Source organism: Chelonoidis abingdonii, chromosome 8, assembly GCF_003597395.2.
Source record: "Chelonoidis abingdonii isolate Lonesome George chromosome 8, CheloAbing_2.0, whole genome shotgun sequence".
In the NCBI taxonomy this organism is placed as follows: domain Eukaryota; kingdom Metazoa; phylum Chordata; order Testudines; family Testudinidae; genus Chelonoidis; species Chelonoidis abingdonii.
Genome location: NC_133776.1, coordinates 17,932,484 through 17,952,167, shown reverse-complemented (window position 1 = coordinate 17,952,167; position 19,684 = coordinate 17,932,484). Strand labels below are relative to the sequence as shown.

Sequence of the window (19,684 nt, the reverse complement as noted above, 5' to 3'; positions counted from 1 at the left end):
TTTTGTCACTCTGTACTTCCTCTCAGTTTTTCATGGGTTTTCCTGAAGTTTTGCTCCTCTTCTTACCAGACAGTGAGAAGAGCGCTTACCCCAATATCATTAAAATTTTTGGAAATCCCAGGCTGAGTTCTCTGCTAGTGTAAATGGGTGTGGTTCCATTGACTTCAAAAAGCTTCCCTTGTTTATACCAGCAGGGAAATTTGCAAGTTCTCTGTGAAGAAAACACTAAGGGTGAAATCCTGACTCCCGTTAAGTTAATAACAAAACTCTCATTGGCCTCAGTGAGCCAAGAGTTCACCCTAGATGCATAGCACATCCTCTCTTGAAAGCCTATCTTGTGTATGCATTTAACTCTCTCCTCCATCTTCTCTGTGTTATTTATTTAGATTTCTGCTGCACTATATAAAAGCATGTCCAATCCAAACCCTGGGCACCTCTGACAAGCCCTGAAGAATACATTCATACATAAACAGACTCCATCATTTACTCACAGATCACAGTACCCCAGCAGCAACATAAATATACCAAAATGTGATAAACTCCTCCAGCAAAACCATCAGAGCCCCCTCCCCATTTCAATAGAGCTACACAGATTTATTCCAGCTGAGGACCTGACCATCACTGAATTTCTACCAGGCAATGCAACACCTGAAATGTTCTCTCTGTAAATGTATTATAGCTGTGTGTAAGGCTCCTTAACTACTCTGTTTTTTTTTTAAAAACAGACCTAGAAAATGTATGCCTACTTTGTCTTTGCAATATCACAAAGTCTCTCATCCTGCAGCCCGAACCGGTTTTCATTCACTTACTCATGCTAAAGGCTGAGGAAGAGAAAAGATAGCAAAGGCCCTTTTTTTAAAACATTTTGAATTGAGATGACTGGCCAGATTCTGCTCTCACTCACAGCAGTAGAAATCCAGAGGCAAAGCTCAGTGGAGTTAACTGGGGTTTACACCACTGTGGCTGAGAGCAGGGTTAGGTCCTTTCTGTGTACTGATTGTTAGTATCACCTGCTATGAAATGGAAATTGGAAGCACTTTCATAAAGAGACTGAAAAGGTTGTCTGGTTGCTTTGCCGCTTTGGTAAACATAGTACCTCAGTGTATTCTGCTGAAACTCTATCAGGTACATTTTTATTGTAATACTTAATGATTAGCATCAGCTATTCCCTTCATTTCCGATAGTGTCAATACAGTCGTGCTTTTCTTCCTTTTCCAGCTGTGCAAGAACATTGCTCTCATGTATCTGTGCTAAGGCATGGCAAGATCTATTTTACCCAGAAGCCAAAAAAATCCCACACTTGAGTAACTGAGCCTCACAACATGAGGTAGATGCGTACTCATTATTATCCGCATTTTACACATGCTAAATTGAAGCAGAGAGTTTCCATAGCCTACCCAAGAGCTCAGAGGGAGTAAATATCAAGGCAGCTTGTTCCTTACTCCCCTGTCCTGTGCTTGAAGCACTAGACCAAGATGGGGAAGTGAAGTCACCCTGTCAGACTGGCACAATACAGGATAAGCAAGTGATACAGGATTGCAAATAATGCAGAGTTTTGACCCAGGCTATCATTAACCTTTCTGTGCCATGTACAGACCCACATGGTTGAAAGAGGCCTATTATTTTCTTGACATAGCAAATGAGCAGCAGGACATTAAGCATATGACCAAAGAACCACACAATAGCCTCATCTCACAATTTTAGTTGAATGTCTTCAGGCATGGAAAGGGGATGTATTGAAAGCACATATTATTTCCAGTTATTCTGCAAAGTTACTGAAACCATGCAGTTACTCTGTGGTCAACTGGAATAGGAATGTTTGTACTGTGTCCTTCCTGGGTGTCTTTATATATGTATATAGAAAAACCCTGGTCTTTATAAAGGCTTTTACTTGGGGTGCCCAGATTTGTGGGCCCCACTATGTATCTGCAAAAAATGGCAAGTGGAAATGCTATCACTGATATCTCCAAATATGCAGCTGTACCCACACACCCTGTGCTTAAACTTATATATGGCAACATTAGTGCCCACAAGGGAATTACTTGAGGGTACAAAACTGAGCAGTAAAAATTGAAGCCACTTTTCAAGATCAGACCCCAAATTCCACTGTTTCTTTGGAAATTGCTTAGAGATAGGCACAATGATCCCCTGGCCACAGTGGGATGTCTGCAGAAGCACAACTTGATAGTAGCATATCTTGTTTGATCCATTCTAATTTTGTGGGGCAGGGAGCTCTAGAACATACATGTAGCTCAGATTTGGGTCCCACTACAACCAGAACATGATGGTTTAGCTGCAAAACATCACAAAGAACATGCTAATGTTTGTCCACCACAACAACATTGGAAAAATTATGCGTTTTAGGAAATCCGAAAATAACTCAGACTGCATTCTTTTCTCTGCACCTGCTTTGAAGCATCAACAGGATTTGTTTACAATATTGAAATTCCAAAAATACTTACTTGCGGATGAAACAAGAATCCTGGGGAAGGTCTCAAGTACTTTTCCTTTAACGCTTCAAGTGGGTCAGTTAACTTTCTTTTCTCTACTCTGTAAATGTTAAAATTGATTTGCTTGTGATGATTCAGTCTTAGGTATTAATAACTATTCAGCTACTTATGTTTAAAATAGTCAACATCAAGTAATTGGTTTCTTGGTGATAGTGGTAAAAGATAAGGAGGTACAGTCATCTCTTGATTTGTGCATGCAACTCTCAGTAGCACTAATGAGAGTTGTGAACATCCATTAAAAAGAGATTACACCATTTACATTGGAAATAATCCCATTTCAAAAGGCCAATACTATTGATAATAGTAACTGATGACTAACTGCACTGAGCCCTGTTATCAAGAACTAGGGCCCATCTGCATTTTCCAAACACAAGAAAAGCTCTCATTGACACCAGTGGGGGCTTTTCGTATTAGGCCTGCAGAAAGGGACCCTTGGGAAGCTCATCTTCCTTTGTGAAGAATTTAGGCCCTGCCCTTGCCAGCCACTTCACATGGGCACAGGGATGTCTTTGCAAAGAGGAAGTGAGCAAGATCCAGGCCTGGAGAAATGTAGTGAATTTGCCACAACAGAAATGAAGGCTATGTTCAACTAATTGTGTGTCTTCGAGTAGTGAAATACGGCATCTGATAGTTTAAAATTAGTACTGACATTTTAGTTCCACCTGCATTTTTGATTATCAGTTTAAATGGTATCATTTATCAAAGGACTGATCCTGCATTCCTTACTCAGACATAATTTTCATAATAGTTTTCATTCATAATTTTCTTGCATCCGAAGGAGTGGGCTGTAGCCCACGAAAACTTATGCTGAAATAAATTTGTTAGTCTCTAAGGTGCCACAAGTATTCCTATAATTTTCTTTGGTTTCAATGGAAAGTCTGCCTGAGTAACAACTATGGGACTAGCCCCATGTTATGCTGGCAGCATTCCTGTACTATTCCTTCACAAATTGTATTATCATGCACTGCAGTACTGTATAACAGTAACAATTTCCACTAATTCAGTAATGATAAATTAATATCATACAGGAAACCTGTGGCCTAATACCTATATGGCATAAATTAAACCATCTCAATAAGTAATACACTGCTAACACCATTCCTTTCTAATGTATACCCTTTATCTTATGCCAGAGAATGTTTTAGGAAATTTTTGCCAAAAGCAAATTTTTGGAAGATAGTAATGAATTAAGATCATTCGCATTACAGTAACTTTTTATTTTTAACAATAGTCTCTTTGTGAAATAGGCTGTTTAGATTATGAACAAATAGTTTTTATGGTTAATATTTCACTACTCTTAGGTTTCCCGTAGATTAATTCAGACGTATGACTACAACTAATTACAGATATGCAGGCAGAGTATCAAAGTGCACACAAGTGCTTACGTACACAAGATCTGTGGTGAAATCCTGGCCCCACTGAACTTAATGGCAAAATTAATGGGAGTTCAATGGATGTGAGGATTTCACCCCTGATTTCTAAGGGCTTGTCTAGATGGGGAAAATGGCCTGGAATAGCTGTTCCGCATGGCATCACACGTGGACCTTCTTATTCTGCACTGAGTGTTCACATGGGGAGTTAGTGTGGAATAATTATTGTGCTTTAAACTCACACACTAGCTTATTTTCCGGTAGCTTCCCTGTGGGGACAACCACTAATATCTTGGCTCACTTAGGATCCGATCCTATTCCCACTAAAGTCAATGGGAAGACTCCCATTGACTTAATGAGGTGAGATCAGACCCTTACTGCCCACACAGTTTTTTGTTTCATTTTGCCACCAAGAACTCATTCTGTCTTCATTTACATCTGCACAGCCTCACAGAAACTGGTGGGCCGATCTACTATAAGTGAGAGCAGAATTTCACCCTCAGTGCCCATATTCCTTTGGTCTGTCAGCCCAGATTCAACCCCTAGTTGCAGCTGTCTGCTACACCAAGTGGAGCAGAATTTGGCCCAGACAATGTCTGAAATAAATGCTATTGGGGGGTAGGGCATGGGGTGTAGCGCTTTTGAGGAAAAGGGACTTGTAGTAAAAGAATTTAAAGAACGTTTTCAAATATCCAGCATTTGTGCCACCTCATTTCCGGATAAGCAAATGTATTACATTACTACATATTGTAAATGACAGTGTATGCTGAGCTAATGGATCACTTCAAGTTACACAGGAAAAGTCCTGAAAGTGTTAACTATGCTCAAGAAAGCCATATTCCATTAAAGCCTGTTACCTGTAAATGGGATCCATAAAGAATGGAGTGGGCCTGGCATGTTGCAAAGAAGCATCAGTTGCTTTCCTTGTTTCAAAGTCACCTCCTTTCTTTTCACCAAAGACATGGTTTTTCCGAGGCTCAGCTTGTTTTGTACCACTGGCTCGACTTCTGCTGCCCATGCTCAGATCTAGTGGTTGATCCTGGCTTGTCACAGACGGAGCTGCTGGTTTTGAGGTTATAGAAGTAACCGGCTTCTCCTCCTTACGTTTAGTGGTGAGGTCAAAGGGAGACTCAGCGCTTCCCTTTGGGATCTTCTTTACTTCACTTGGTGACTGAGGCTCCATTTTCAAAGGCAACGGTCTCAAGTCTCTATCAGGAAATGGGTACATTGATTGAGAGAATGCTGGAAAAAATGGGAGGGGAAACATGGAAGGGTAAGGTAAAGCTCCAACTTTTTTGTCTTGCAGCCCCACAAGTCCTGTTGAACCAAAGTATTTTTCAGCAATAGAAGCAATAGCCTTTATAGAATCATTCACAGCTCCTGACACCGCAGTTTGTTCCTCTAAAGATGGTGAGAAAATGGAATGACTGCTGTATTCTTTCTTATTATTTATTGAAGCCAAATTCTGAAGAGAGCTTACTTTGTCTTTGAACATTTTACCATTTTCTTTAAATTTCTCTTTATCACTTTCAATGTCACTTTCCAGATCAGAGCCAGAGGTGGTCTCCAGGTCACTGCCACTGGGAGTACTGACATCATCAAGGTCACTACTCTCTGACTGGTCACTGATTTTTTCGTGCGGCCTCTCTTCAGAGGACCTCTCTGGTTGAAGCTCCACTGGCTTATTTTCACCTACAGAGGGGTGCTTATTTAGTGCCTTCAAAATATCCTGTGTAGCTGGCAGTATCTGAGGATGTGTCATGAGGGGACTTTGACTTTTGTTTGTCTGGTCTGTGCTGGGTAGTCCTTTAACAGGAGAACTAGCAGGTATCAAAGGTGGCCTGTGGTACAAGCCTGAAGGAAATAGACCAGGGAAGCTAAAAGAAAATCCAGGAGCTGTTGGAAAGGTAAGACCAGCAGGATGTCTATTGGCACCAAAATAGTCAGCAAGGCCCGGATTTGCATGATTCATATTAACCATGGACGTTTTATCCATAGCTGGGGTTCCAGGAAGTGAAATGCCTTGGCCAAAAAATCCTCCTGCTGCAAAATGATTCTTGCCCTCACAAAATCTCCTGTGTTTATTTAAGGAAGATGTAGTGCTGAACATTTGTCCACAGTCTTTGCACTTGATTTGGGTTCTGCAATCAGCATGCATGCGCTTATGACGACAAAGGTTTGAAAACTGAGTATAGGATTTATGGCAGACCTCACCTGTGTGTAAACAACAACAACAAATCTCAGGCTTTATGATAATTCCCCCTTTCCCCACCCGAATTTAGCAAAAAAAACAATTTGTTACCCCCAACATGTCAATTAAGAAGCCATAGGGGAGAAGTCTGTGAGCTTCATCTGGGTGCTCAAAACAAATGAAAACTCATTTTACTCTTTCCAAAGCAAGCCATCCAATTAGACAAATGTCTTGAGACAGCATAAAGAACCCACCCAACAAAAAATAAAAATAAAAATCCCTAAAATACAAACATTTCCTTTTCACTTTTCACAATACTTGGGTTGCTTACAATGTTTTCAATTCATGATCATTATTATTATTTATACTCAGTAGCACTCAGAGGGCCTGATCAGAATCAGGCCCCCAATGAGCATGGCACAAACTATGGCCCTGATCCTGGAGACACCTACACATCTGAATAGCTTTATCCACATGAGTACCTCCACTGATGGCACTGCGATTATTAAAATGCTTAAAGTTATTCACAGGCATAAGTATTTGCAAGATCAGAGCCACAAAAGTAGACATAGTCCCTGCCCCAAAGAGCTTACAATCTAAAAAGACAAACAAGATATATGAAGGATGGGGGAGAGGGAGACAATCAGATATATACAAGCACATATAACTATTAATAAACCCAAAGTTTTGCATTTACAAATGAGATGCTAATTACATGAAAGCCTTGGCGTTCCAGGCTGTGTTTTCCAGAGCAATCACAATCTGGTGCCTGGGCACATATGTAACATTCTCTATTTTCACATACAGTGTTAGAGGAATGCATATGGTCAGTGTGATAGAGTTACAGTTGCTTTGGAAGCCATAATGCTTAATTTCATGTCTCATGTAATTATAATCCTGGCCTTAATGTTTCATAATATAGTTTGCTTGTTTGTCTCTTTCATGTGAAAAAACATACCCTATTTCAACAACTATTTCCTCAAATAATGCAGCTGTATTTATCTGAATGTCTGATGCTCAAAACAACTCAATGGATTTCCTCAAACTCCTTTGGGACAAGAACAATGTCAGCTCGAAAAAGGGACATCTAGAGAAAGCCTTAATCCTTGGAGATTAGGGGTTGCAATTTTGATCTGACCGATCTGATCTATACTACAACATTTCCCATGTCTGACTACAGTTATCAACAATCACAATCAGTGACAGGACGAGAAGGGTGTGTAGTGGCTAATGTAGAGCGAGACATGATAAATTTTCGTAGTGTAGACCAGATCACTGAGGTGAACAGGATTTTGTGCTGTTTGCAGGTAACTGTCATATAATCACAACTATAGGTCACTACTGCAAAGATGTAATTTCCTACTTTGTGAAACCTTGTTTTCATGTCATCTTGAAAGAGCACAATTACTTTGATTTTTCTCTCTTTTAGGAACTTTACTGAGCAAGGCATTGGGGTAGAAAACTGAATAGAAGCAAAAGGTTTAGCAATTTAAAATTCCCTGTTAGAGAATAAGATCTAGACTTCAATCCTCCTTACACACAAACATGAACAACTTCATGCAAGTGTTCCCATTGAACTCAATGGAACTACTCATGTATGTAAAGTTACGCAAGTAATTTGCAGAATCAGGGCCCTAGTTTGTCCTCAATAGGAGGTTTTTCCTTGCAATTTGGAATTCTCAGTAGAACAGGAAAGATCGATAAGGGAACTTCAATAAGCTTCATTGAGGCCTACAGAAATCTGACCAGAAACCTTGTTTGAAAGGAGAAAGTCTGGGTTGTCCCTCATCTGGAAGGTCGCTGTGGTTTGACTTATAGATATTTTAGATTTTGTTTGTCTGTACAAAGCTTATGTCCCTTTTTTGCTGTACTTTCACACAGCATCAGGAAGCTTCCAGAGTTGTGCCATGCAATGTGTTGTATTTGACACTTTCCTGGATAAACAGAATGTAATGCTAAAGCTGCGAAACACATGTTCCATCAATAAGTCTCGTGTGTCAACACTTCATAGTATTCTGCTTCTATCAGTAAATGTTCTAATTTGTTCAAAAACAAAATTAAGCAATGTTATACTGCTGTGATAAAATTATTTTCCTTTTTCCCTTCAGGGAAAAAGCATGTGGCTACACTTTGACTTAATATGCGCTATATCTTAAGCTCTCATCTTTCACACATCAAAGCCACACAACAATTCACATTGTGTATTCCGAGCCCTTTTTAACAATCATTTTCATGCTTTGAGACAGGCTGACATAATTTACAATGGCTCTATTTTAAGCTGGTAAAGGAAACTGAATTGAATGTATCTCATCCTGCAGAGTTGGTTCCCATGAACTATAATCACGTCTTCTAACTTCCACTCACACCAATGCCTGAGCTAACCTTCCTGCGCTTCTAAACCCCCTGCCCTTGAGAAACTTGACCACTTGTTGTCATGTCTTAACTGTTTACCTCTTTCGGGGCTCTTCACATCACAGCAATAATACTTCCATTGTCTAAGGGCCTGATCCTGTCAGACAAGTTTTCCTATTCATGCCTCATTGCTATCATTGGCATGGCTCAAATGGGAAAAGGTTGCAGGATTAGGCCCAAACACAGGAAGTGTGCAATGCTATAATTCAGGAAGAATGCCTGTTACAGTATATCAGTTGGTGTTCCTGTAAGATAGCTTCATTCACAAAGAAGATTATAGATTTTAAAAAAAGCATAAAGTTTTCCTACCATGCATACCAGAATGCCTAGTTTTCTCCTGCTACATTTCCCCCTCTAATTTGGGAATCAGATCCTAGTTAATTAAGGATTGTAGTCCAGCCATTTATTTATTCTGATATAACACATTAAATTGACATTTATTTGTTATGCCTCATATAGTCAACATATAGGGCCCAATCCTGCCGCCACCGAAGTCAGTGCCAAAGCTTTCATTGATCTTCCCAGTGCAGAATCAGGCCCACAAATCAAAGTTTAGGGCTAGCTTATGCAACTCGTGGGACCAATCAGATAAGCCAAAGTAAATTGGCTACAGTTGTGTAAATAAATGCCAACAGTGAGAGTAACCCAGTCTAGCCCTTGGATACCATGAGTCAAATCCTTATCTACTGTAAATCAGTGTAGTTTCACTAAAGGCAATATTTTACACTAGCAGAGGATCTGACCACATAATTTCATTCCAAAAAATATATTTATACTACTAAGTACTTTTACAAGACCTATATGTACTGTTTTAGGACTATATATTGCTAAATAATTATTCTCCATCAGTACACTCAAAATTGAAGGGAACTGAAAAACATTGTATTTCCATGAAAAAGCAAAAAATAAATAATCTTCCTCCAAGTTATTGGTATCCTTGCAAACTATTAGAATGTGTCCAATTTAACCTTTAAAAAGGCCTAACATGACTTTATACTTCTCTTTAAAACAAAAAAAAAATATTATTGAAATCATGCAAATACAAGCAGCTAAAATATGCAGATGTATATTACTATAACTCCATCCATGTAGGTAAGAGCCATGACAAAGGATTTGCCTTTGGGACCATAAAACATAGTCTATATAAATAGGCCTCCCGTGTGCAAGATTCCTCTTGTATTCAAAATATTGAAGGGAGAAATGGGAAATATTTTCATAGGTAATCTGCTGATTTATATGGGCTTTAAAAAGTAGCTATGTTTGGCAATCAAACTTTGGACCAAACCCTGTAATCCTCACTCACCAACGTAGTCTTACTTATGTAGATAGTCTTACTGAAGTCTGTGTATTACCTGATGCTGTTGAATTTTACACAGAACACACCATTGATTTTATTGAGGAATCTGCACATGAATCAATTGCACAGTATGATCCAGTGGAATTACTCACGTGAGCAAGAACTATTCCGATGAGTTAAGGTTACATGATCTAGCCCTTTGCTTTTTGCACAACTTTTATTTCCATGTAAAGTTTTGCTTAATATTTAGATGGAGGGGATTTACTGACTTAATAGCTTCCATGTATTAAGGCTATAGAAGCTGGGTTTGACTTCTCCAGTTAGTCTTATGGTATACTTGGTGTTCTATATGCTTACCTTTACTCTAAGCAACTAACACAGAGTTACTGCTTCCCTCCTTGCAAGTTTTATCACTGTATAGACCCCCAGCCCTGACACAAACCACAACCCTCTCAACCCACCCCTGGAGGTATATGAATTCATTTGATGTGTAAGTGTACTCTGTCCTGCAATTTTCTTAGAACCAAGAAATTACCTAGCAGTTAAGTTTGCATATTTTCTGCTTATTAAACAAATTACTGTAAGTACTATTTTGAATACGTTCAGCCTATTATGGCATGTGGTTTCTATTTGGAGATTTTGTGAAGGCAGTGAGTAATTATCTTACTGTTGGTGAGTTTTCACTCAAGCTTGGGCGGGATACTGCAATAAGAGACAGTTGCCATAAACAGACTGGTAGGGCAAATCATGCTGTGTGGCCTTGTGCTGGGAAACAGATATCTACTTTAAGTGACCTGACCCCCCCAACCCCTCAACACTTAGAAACATCTACCCCAACACATGAGCTCTACATTCTTTTGTTCTGTAATTTCAGAGCTATTATTCATAATTGTTCTATAGTTTTCTGTCCATCACACTTTGCATTTGAATAATAACAGTTGATGTTTTGATTCACCAGAGATCACTGAAAACATTAATGGAAAGCATTTTACACATGATTTCATTTGAAAAGAAGCATAGTTCTATTTGGAGCATTTGATTCAAAAGCAACTGTAACTCTAGTGCTTGACTAGTCCTCCATGGCAGGAAGCCATTGTTTTCTAACTATATCATTTTCACTAATACAGTATTAATTTGAAAAAACCCTCTGTGATCCTGGGTGGGGGAAAATAATCAAACTGCTGTAATTGCATCTCGTTAATTAGATATTTGCTAGCTCAAATAAGTCCAAACATAAATAAATATGAACTCATCCACTGGCAGATCTACAGCCCTTACAAGAACGTTTCTTTTAAGTTATTATTACTCATGCTGATGTAGTATCAATACCCAAAGCACATGTCATAGAATCATTAAACTACTCCCTAGGTGAACATATGCTGGGTGTTCCAATATACTGAAGAAGTTAATACCGGAACTGTTGAAAGCTGATCGCTGGTGGCTCAAACTCCAGAGCACAAGTCCCTGTAGACTAGTATGAAATTGCAGGTTTTCCCTCTCTCCCCATTAAACTAGCTTCCAGTCACTTGACCTTACACCTTTGCACTCTATTTATCTGGATACTACAGATCTGCAATGTAATTTAGTCTTCATTAGCATGTTTTAGATTGGTCCTAGTTTGAAGCAGTAACTTTGAAAAGATGGAATGAAGTCACAATCAGTTTGGAAGAAGCACCAGGAAAGAGTTTTTGGCAAACTAGTGCTGAACACAGGGAGCTGGTAGTGAATTAGGGCATTGAGTATAGAGGGGTGAGGATTTTTAATTGGCTTTGAGTGGCATTTGAGGAGAATGAGTTGGGATTCAATGGTCAAAGGAGAAATATTTCTCTTTCATCACCATATGGGAGAGAGTCTCTTGAAGCAGTAACAAGTATCCTGAGTCCCGATGCTGCAGCAGGATCTGCACTGAAACCAATGCAGTCAGTGAGACTGTGTGGGTGCAAGAATCTTCACTACCATGTCCAGATGCAGGAATCAGGTCCATAGAGCAAGCACATGTTTTAAAAAGCTTGAGTGCCAGGACAACTGTATGTCAAGGTCTAGAAGCTTCCAGTTAATACTTAAGACTGGAATTTGCAAAGGAGCCTAAGGGAGTTAGGCACCCATCTCCTATTCAAATTCTATAGCCCTTACTATCATATGCAAATCCCAGCCTAATGGTGTGAACTAATCTTGTAGGGAGCCCTCATGAGGATTTCCAAAGCAATGCAGATTTTCAGCATCAGATACCTTTGCCTGTCTCGCTTAAATCCCATAACCCACTGAGGCTTTTCATTATTGGCTAATTATAAGACTGCTGTCAAACCCTTCCCTGAACTGCTCTTTATGTCCGGTGGGGAGTGGGTGGGAGAAGAGAGATTCCTGGGGAAACAGGTGCATTACAGTGTACAGTGTCTGTTTGGAAAGGAATAATATACAAAAACAACTCTACATATTGGACTCTGAATTATATAGCTACTCATTCAGTAAATCAGGGCTTAAACCTACTCCCAATGGGAGTTTCAACAGAAGCAGGACTGGGCTGCCTATTTCCTGATTATGCTGCTTTTTTTGAGATGAGACAGACATTGAAGTTTAGACGTTTAGTTGAAGACTTACATATAAAGGGCTTGACACTGCTGTGGATGTGCTTGTGCTGTTTAAGGCCTGAAGAAGTAGCAAACGTTTTACCACACTCTGGACAAGCGTGAGCACGAGCCCCAACATGCTGGGAACGAATGTGCCTCTGAAGGTTGCTGGGGTCCGTGAAAACCTGCTAGGAAATGAATACTGATTAATCAAGCAACTTAACTGCAGCAAGGGAGCCAGCAATCACACATGACTCCTACAAGACCAGAATTGTGGCTTTGTTTTTTAAAGGCTAGAAAATGAAACAAAAACCACCTAATATTGGCTAGTTAGTATGACCAGATCTTGCTGCACTGAAGTTTTGACATTGGCTTCAACTGGAGCAGAATTGAGCCCTAGGTTTTACAGGACTAGCTGATAACTCTTTGAAGCAGTGACTTCGGCAGGGTCTTTGTATAGTGCTTGCCAAAAAGAGGCTATGACTTGGTCATAGTCTCTAGGCACTGCTGCAGTATAAATGCTTTATAACAATAAGGAGTGACTTGCATCAAGGAAATCCTGACCCGCAACCTAGTATCAAGGATGCACGTTCAGCATCTAGCTTTGTCTCACTACAAAATAAAAAACATGTTGGAGCAAGTTTTGCTTCACTGAACTTCAGACGACAAACTCCAATGGACTTCAGGGAAGCAGGAGCCGATAACAGGCTCCATAGTGTTACGTAGGATTAATAAAATTATGTACCCAGGAAATGCAAAAAGGAAAAGCTATCCACCCACATAGAAAATGAAAAACAAAACCTGTGGAATCATAGGGGGGAAATAATTCCTTGCTGGTGTGGTATAAAGAGAGCTGACTACAATTATGAACAGCTCCACATAATAGGCCCGAGTCTCAGCTGGTGTAAATAGACATTGCTCCATTGGAGACAATAGCTGGGGATCTGGCCCATCATTTCTTATTCTTATTTATCTTGCAGTAGCATCCTGAAGCCTCAATCAGCATTGGGCTCGCTGTGCTAGGTGCTGTACAAACACATAGGAAGACATGGTCCCTATCCCAGAAACCTTAAACCAGTTAAAATAATACAAACTAAAGATAGTACAGAAAATAAAGGACTAGATTGTGGCCATACAATCGGTGCTGATAGAGGGCAGCATGTTGTAGCACTTGCTCGGGAGCAGTTTGGAAGGGGGACTGTGACTTACAGAGCTACAGTCATCCTCCTGGCTCCCCGATACCCTGGGGAGGGAGTAAACTGCACTGCTCACCTAAGGCACCAGTGCAGGTGAGCTTCCAAGTGGGTTGAAAGAGCAGAGCCACCTGCTACCCACTCCATGTGTTCCCTCTTACCCCCTTTGCAAAAGGAGGAAATCTAGTAGTCCCTTGGAGGCTAATTTCCTGCCCATACTGATACTGATCACCTGGATGGCCAGTGCAAGGTAGTCAGTGGGGTGCACACTCATATTACCTTACATGACTGCGCTATCTCAGTCATAATCTGGCCCAGAGAATGCGAAGGAACATGAGTCCATCCCTGCATTTCTAGCAGGAATTCCTGCTGCTTGGAGGTAGATAACTTAAATAAAACGTTACCCACTCTTTTTAATATATACTAGTTCTTTTAGCAGGCCATACTAATTTGAGGGTTCACCTTCCAAAATATATTTAGTTTCCTGAGATTGGGATCAGACTTGGGGGGAAAGGTTCCACCCCCATTCCCAGAAAACATGGATAGTTCTGCTAACGTGCTTGCAATGCAATAGTTAATAGCCTTCACGTCATTAGGTTACAAAATCACTACCCAAGTAAATGGGCGAAGTACACATCCCTCTTGAAACTATTATATCTGTCTGCCAGTCCCGTCCCTCACAAAGGGCTGAATGTTGAGCTCAATGGATGGAGAGTGCGCTCAACTTCCTCCATGGTCAGCCCCTGACTGAGTATTGCATTAAATCATATTCAGGAGTTACCTTCAAAATCATAAAGGCAAAAAAATGAAAATATTTTAAATTAAAGCTTAAATGCTACAGAAACTGATTGGATAGCTAGAGAAGTAGTGGTGTGACCTCCTGTTGAATATTGGCTCAATCTGCCCTGACCACCAGGTTTCCACACCCAAAACTTGCTTTTATATCTCATAAAACACATGATACACTGAGAAAAGCCAAATATCCTATAAATTCCTGTACCTTGGCACAGTTTTCACACTCATAGTGCTTTCCATTGTCATGTGACATTTGATGACGTATCAAATTGGACTTCCAGTTAAAAGCCTTGGGGCACTGATCACACTTGTACTCTCTCTCTTCAGTGTGGGACAGCATGTGCTTCTCTAGGCTGTGAAGACAACAACAGGCTTTGTGAGGTCTCAACAACACCTAAAGAGGAACTCAGTTTTATCAATGATTTGCAGCCCAGGTTAGATATGAAAATGAAGTGGCAGGAAGAGAAATCATTTTAAATAGATCATGTAATTATAGAAACTAGAGGGGAAGGAGCTAGAGGGCCTTATTCTGAGAAGTGCAACTCCTTTCGAGTTTTGCTCACCATTTTTCAAAATCAGTCCCGTAATATTGTCTCACTGGAGTTCATCTCCATGCCAGAACAGTACATCTTCTAGCATTTTGGCCAGCCACATTTTTAAAAATTATTTATTTATTTATTTAGGAAGCTTTAGCAAGTGTACAAACCCTTGTCATGTAAATAGCAGAAACAAAACAATCATTCCAACAGAGAATGTCTCTTTTGTTTAAAGAGACATTATAGAGGAATAGAGTCATCAGATCACATCATCTATGTCGCTTCTAGTGATTTTATTAAATTGACTGAAATTTCTATACAAATCAGGCATGTCTATCAAATGTTAATATTCAAAAAAATTGGACAGGTGTGCTGAGGTATTTACACAGATGAATGTATATTGGGTATTGAATAAAAGATAACTAAATATCTATTGTCCTCTGTCTATTTGGCTGGGTACATTATTGGTGTGTTAATTTTTCCATAACCACAACCTTCCATAGTTTTTGAAAGTTCCTCTATGGTTGGGCTATTTCCCTTTTTCCAATAGCTGAACAGCTGCTACCAAATGAGAAATTAATTCTTCATCTCCTCTTGTGTAACCGTTTCTACACAGAAGTGCCAGAAGGATTACTGTTGCATCATTTGGCAATAAACGTCCACCAAGTTGTGATTATGGATTGAATCCCAGTACACTCTAATGACTGGACATGTCCACCACATATCCATAAAGTCTCCTCTTTCACCACAATATCTCCAATTTATCCATTCAATCTCTTTCTATATCTATATATTTAGCCTGGTTGCTGTGTGGTGTCACTGAAACAATATCTTAAAGAAATTTTCTTTTATATTTGGTCAGTCACTTTAAAAAATGTATTTCTATCCTTCACTGGGGCCAAATTCTGATCTCTCTTACATCAATGTAGATCAGAAATAAATTCATTGAAATAAGTGGATTTACAGTAGGATGAAACTGGTGTAAATGAGATCAGAATCAGGTCCCTAAGCATTTCAGACTAATAGCATGTTCCCCCCTAGTTATCATTAGTTACATTAAATGTACTTAGTAGTTTTGGAGTCATTTGTTCCAGACCTTTAATAATTTCTGTTGCACTTCTCTGAACTCATTTCAGTTTGTTCTATGCCTTTCTATTATTAATGTGCCCAGGCTACATGCAGGCAGAAATATTTTTAAATAATCTCTATTGTCTAGTTGCATACAAAATCTTCTCTCATATATTTACAATTTAGAAGGACAGAAAATATTACAATGTCTTATAAGTAGATACATATGAAAGACTAGAAAAAAAAGTCTGGTACCGTTACTACCAGAGTGCACGCCAACGCACCAATATGGGGACACATTCTGCAGTCCCTCCTCAGACAAAGCTGCAATGACTTCTACTGATTAAACTGACCAAAGATGGTGGGTTTTTAACTTAGGTTCTCCAGTCTGATTTGTGATTTTCATGCTCAGCCATAGCTCATAAAAATGCTTTTTTCCTCTATGGATGCCAGTTCATTTAACTCTACCAGACTCCTCTTTCATTCTGTCAGAAATGGCTGTGGCTTCCTCGTATTATATTTCTGCAAGAGTTTTGGCCAAATACTGCACCATTTACTGGCCATCAACCCTGAATGCCGTGCACATCTGTGCATGCAGAATGCCTCATTCACTGGATAATACTGAACAACAGTTGGCCCAACATGTGTAATTTTCAGCCAAAGTGACTGATTCAAAGTAACTGAGATTGCTTGGTAAAATAAACAAGGTTGCCAAAGTGTATCTGTAAGCAGTCTGGCGTGTAATATTTCTGTAGCAAATTATCTAGTGTTAATAGTTCTTTTCTACATTTGAATTTGAAGACAATATCTAATGTAGGGTAGTCACTGAACAAAGGTAAATTTATCTTAAAATATTAAAGATTCGAGACATAGGACAGAAAATAAAGACTGAGTCATCATAAATAGATGTGCTGTGGTGAGAGAAGCTATGAAAAATGAGAGCTAACACAGTCAGTCCCAGAACTACTTGAATTATTCAAAGGCTAGTACATGACAAAGACCATTCAAGGCAGAAAAATATAGAAGAGTGTTCTATATAATGTATATAAAATAAACCAAAAGGACTATATTACATATGCAGGGGGCGGGGGCGGGAATTAAACCAAGAGACACTGAATAGGAACATTCAAAGTGGTGTGCTGGCATAATGGAGAGAGAAAGAACTGGCATATGTCCACTAATTTCAATGGAGCACTACTGATTTACCCCAGCTGGGGATCTGGGCCATGACTTTGTTATTCAGATCCCTGACTTTTACTATTAAATGTCAGTAGCTGGGGCCAACTTTCCCCTGCAGCAGATAAGCGTCAAGTATCAAGAGACCCAGCACAGACACACACATGTGCATGGGTGAGGAAGTTGTTGCAAGGATTATTGTGCCCACTCAATGCCTCACAATAATTTGTAACATTTCAATGTAATCTGCACTGCAATTCATTATTTTAAGTAGCTGCAGAAAACTGCTGGGAAGGGAAATGTACAAATGATTCCCATCATATCAAATTTGTACTAAATATTTGTATGCATATTTTATATATGTATTATATTTACAGATGAGAAGGGACCTGATCCTGCAAGGTGTTGAGTGCCTATCACACCCATAACTTCTTAGGGAGCTGAGGGTGCTCTGCACTTTACAGAACTGAGCCCAAAGTGCAGCATAAAAATGCTGCTCTCACTCAGTGGCAATGAATCGTCACTAGAGGTTGTTAGTTTTCATTGTACTTTAATGTTACTGCTTTAGAATGACATTAGATGAAAATGAGAATTCACATGTTGTAACTAGGTACTTTGGGCCTGATCCTCCCCCCACTGAAGCCAAAGTCAAAGCCATTGTTTTTGTCATTGTTTTCAACGGAACCGGGATACTTCCCTATAACAATTTTTTCCAGAAAAAGAGGAAACTGATGTGTTTTCATGAGCCCCTGTGATCATCTTCAGCTTTGTGCTGCTACACGGTGATTTTTTCTATGTAACATATTTTAAGATATAGCAGACTTACAGTGGCTAGTTTTGCCTCATTTTAATTGGCCTACCACTGCCAGTTTGGGCAGAAAACTGCTGTCAAATTATGAACACTACGCAGAAGTGTTCTGAATTATTTCTGCCTAGAACAAGAATAATTAGATCAGGTCCTAGCTGGTGTAAATCATTATAGTTCTACTCAGTTCAATGACGCTATGCTGATTTATATCAGCTGTGGATCTGGCCCAGTTGCATTTAGGGTTCAGTTCATTCACAAATAAGGGCTTCAGAATCAGGCCTGAGTGTGCAACTTACACATAATAACTGTAAGGTTAAATACAGAATGTTCTGCTCAGTGTGTCCTAAACAAATCTCCAACAAATCTCCATCCTTAGAGGTTTTGAAGGCCCTGCTTGACAAACCCCTGGCTGGGATGATTCAGTTGGTGTTGGTCCTGCTTTGATCAGGGGGTTGGACTAGAAGACCTCCTGAGGTCCCTTCCAACCCTAATATTCTATGATTCTGTTTTCATATATATTCTGTTTTAGAAGATTGGGTCCAATTCTGCACAAATTTACACCCTGTGCAATCCTACTGAAACCAATACAGAATTAGACCTATTGTAGGTATCTGAGTTTAAGTGGCTATTCCTACCTTTGTAAATCTGGAAACACTTGATCACACTCTTTACATTCTTGAATGTCATGCATGTTCCGGAGGTCATTTTCATTGTCAAGCTTTTGTTGAAAGTCCTCCTCCACCATAGAAAATGCTGAGTGAGGTGTGCTGCATGGGAATTTCTGATGGTCCACTAGTTCCGTCTTGGACTCAAATAGCTGGTCACAATCCTCACAACGATACTGGCGCTCCTCTGGAAGGCAAATTCATTGGTTATAAGTTGTTGGAGACATGGTGCAGTGAGACAAGTTCGCTACGATGGACTTCAGACATATTTTTAACTACCATTTTTAAAAAAAACTGCAGAGGAGATGAAAGGACCAAAAATCCTACTCTTTTGATCCGAGGTGCAGGGGAGGGGTAAATTAAGCCAGTGTGAAAACCTGAGGAAGCTCCTATGTATGATTTCTGAATGTTTAGGCAATGGCTGGGCCCCACTTCCCCCCAGTACACTCTAGCACAATCCTCACCCCCTAAACCCAGCTGGGTATCGGATGGAGACCCTATAGTTGTGATGTAAACGCAGCCCTTTGCACCAGCAACAACAGGGCATTCCTTTATAAACACATTGGAAGTCTCTTGGAGTCTATATAATTTGCAGGATATGAATAACTACTTACACAATTTAGGTACAATTTGTGTGTAAAAAATTAACAAGTGAGGTATGGATGAATAGTTTTACTCTCAAAGGTGAAGGTTTCGAAAAGGCACCATCTAACTCATTAGATTTGCTCTTTGCATGTATACAGGATCACATATGCTCACCTGAGAATGACAAAAACTTTGCAACCATTGTGCCCCTGTGTTAGTCCTGCACCGCCAACACAGCTAAGAGTTAACAACCTACACTCTATTCCTTCTTGTTCATCATCACAGAATTCTTTACTCAATTCCAATTGCAAAGCCTAATTGTACACCTGTCCAACCCCACTGCAGACAATGAGGTTGGGCATGGTCAGTGTAATAGGTCAGGGTAGAATCTGAAAGAAAGTGAGGTTGTAGAGATACAACTACAGGAAAAATGTGGACAGTGGAATCTTTATTACTGCTAATACAGAAGGCAGAAAAAAATCCTGGAGAGGTGTCTGCAGGGTTGGCAGGT

The 19,684-nt window shown here is 39.7% G+C and overlaps 1 protein-coding gene across 7 annotated transcripts in view; it reads right to left on the bottom strand.

Moving 5' to 3' along the window:
- Window positions 1-19,684, bottom strand: part of MECOM (MDS1 and EVI1 complex locus) — a 480,335-nt gene that overhangs the window by 22,837 nt on the left and 437,814 nt on the right. For 3 of the 7 annotated variants that reach the window (XM_075068406.1, XM_075068408.1, XM_032776761.2), the window contains 5 exons: window positions 18,559-18,775; window positions 14,541-14,688; window positions 12,379-12,535; window positions 4,738-6,094; window positions 2,463-2,550 (listed from right to left, as the gene is read on the bottom strand). In XM_075068406.1, coding sequence (XP_074924507.1) covers window positions 2,463-2,550; window positions 4,738-6,094; window positions 12,379-12,535; window positions 14,541-14,688; window positions 18,559-18,775 — 1,967 coding nt within the window. The remainder of the gene's footprint in view (window positions 1-2,462; window positions 2,551-4,737; window positions 6,095-12,378; window positions 12,536-14,540; window positions 14,689-18,558; window positions 18,776-19,684) is intronic. The other 4 variants (XM_075068407.1, XM_075068409.1, XM_075068410.1 and 1 more) reach the window with 3 other exon arrangements.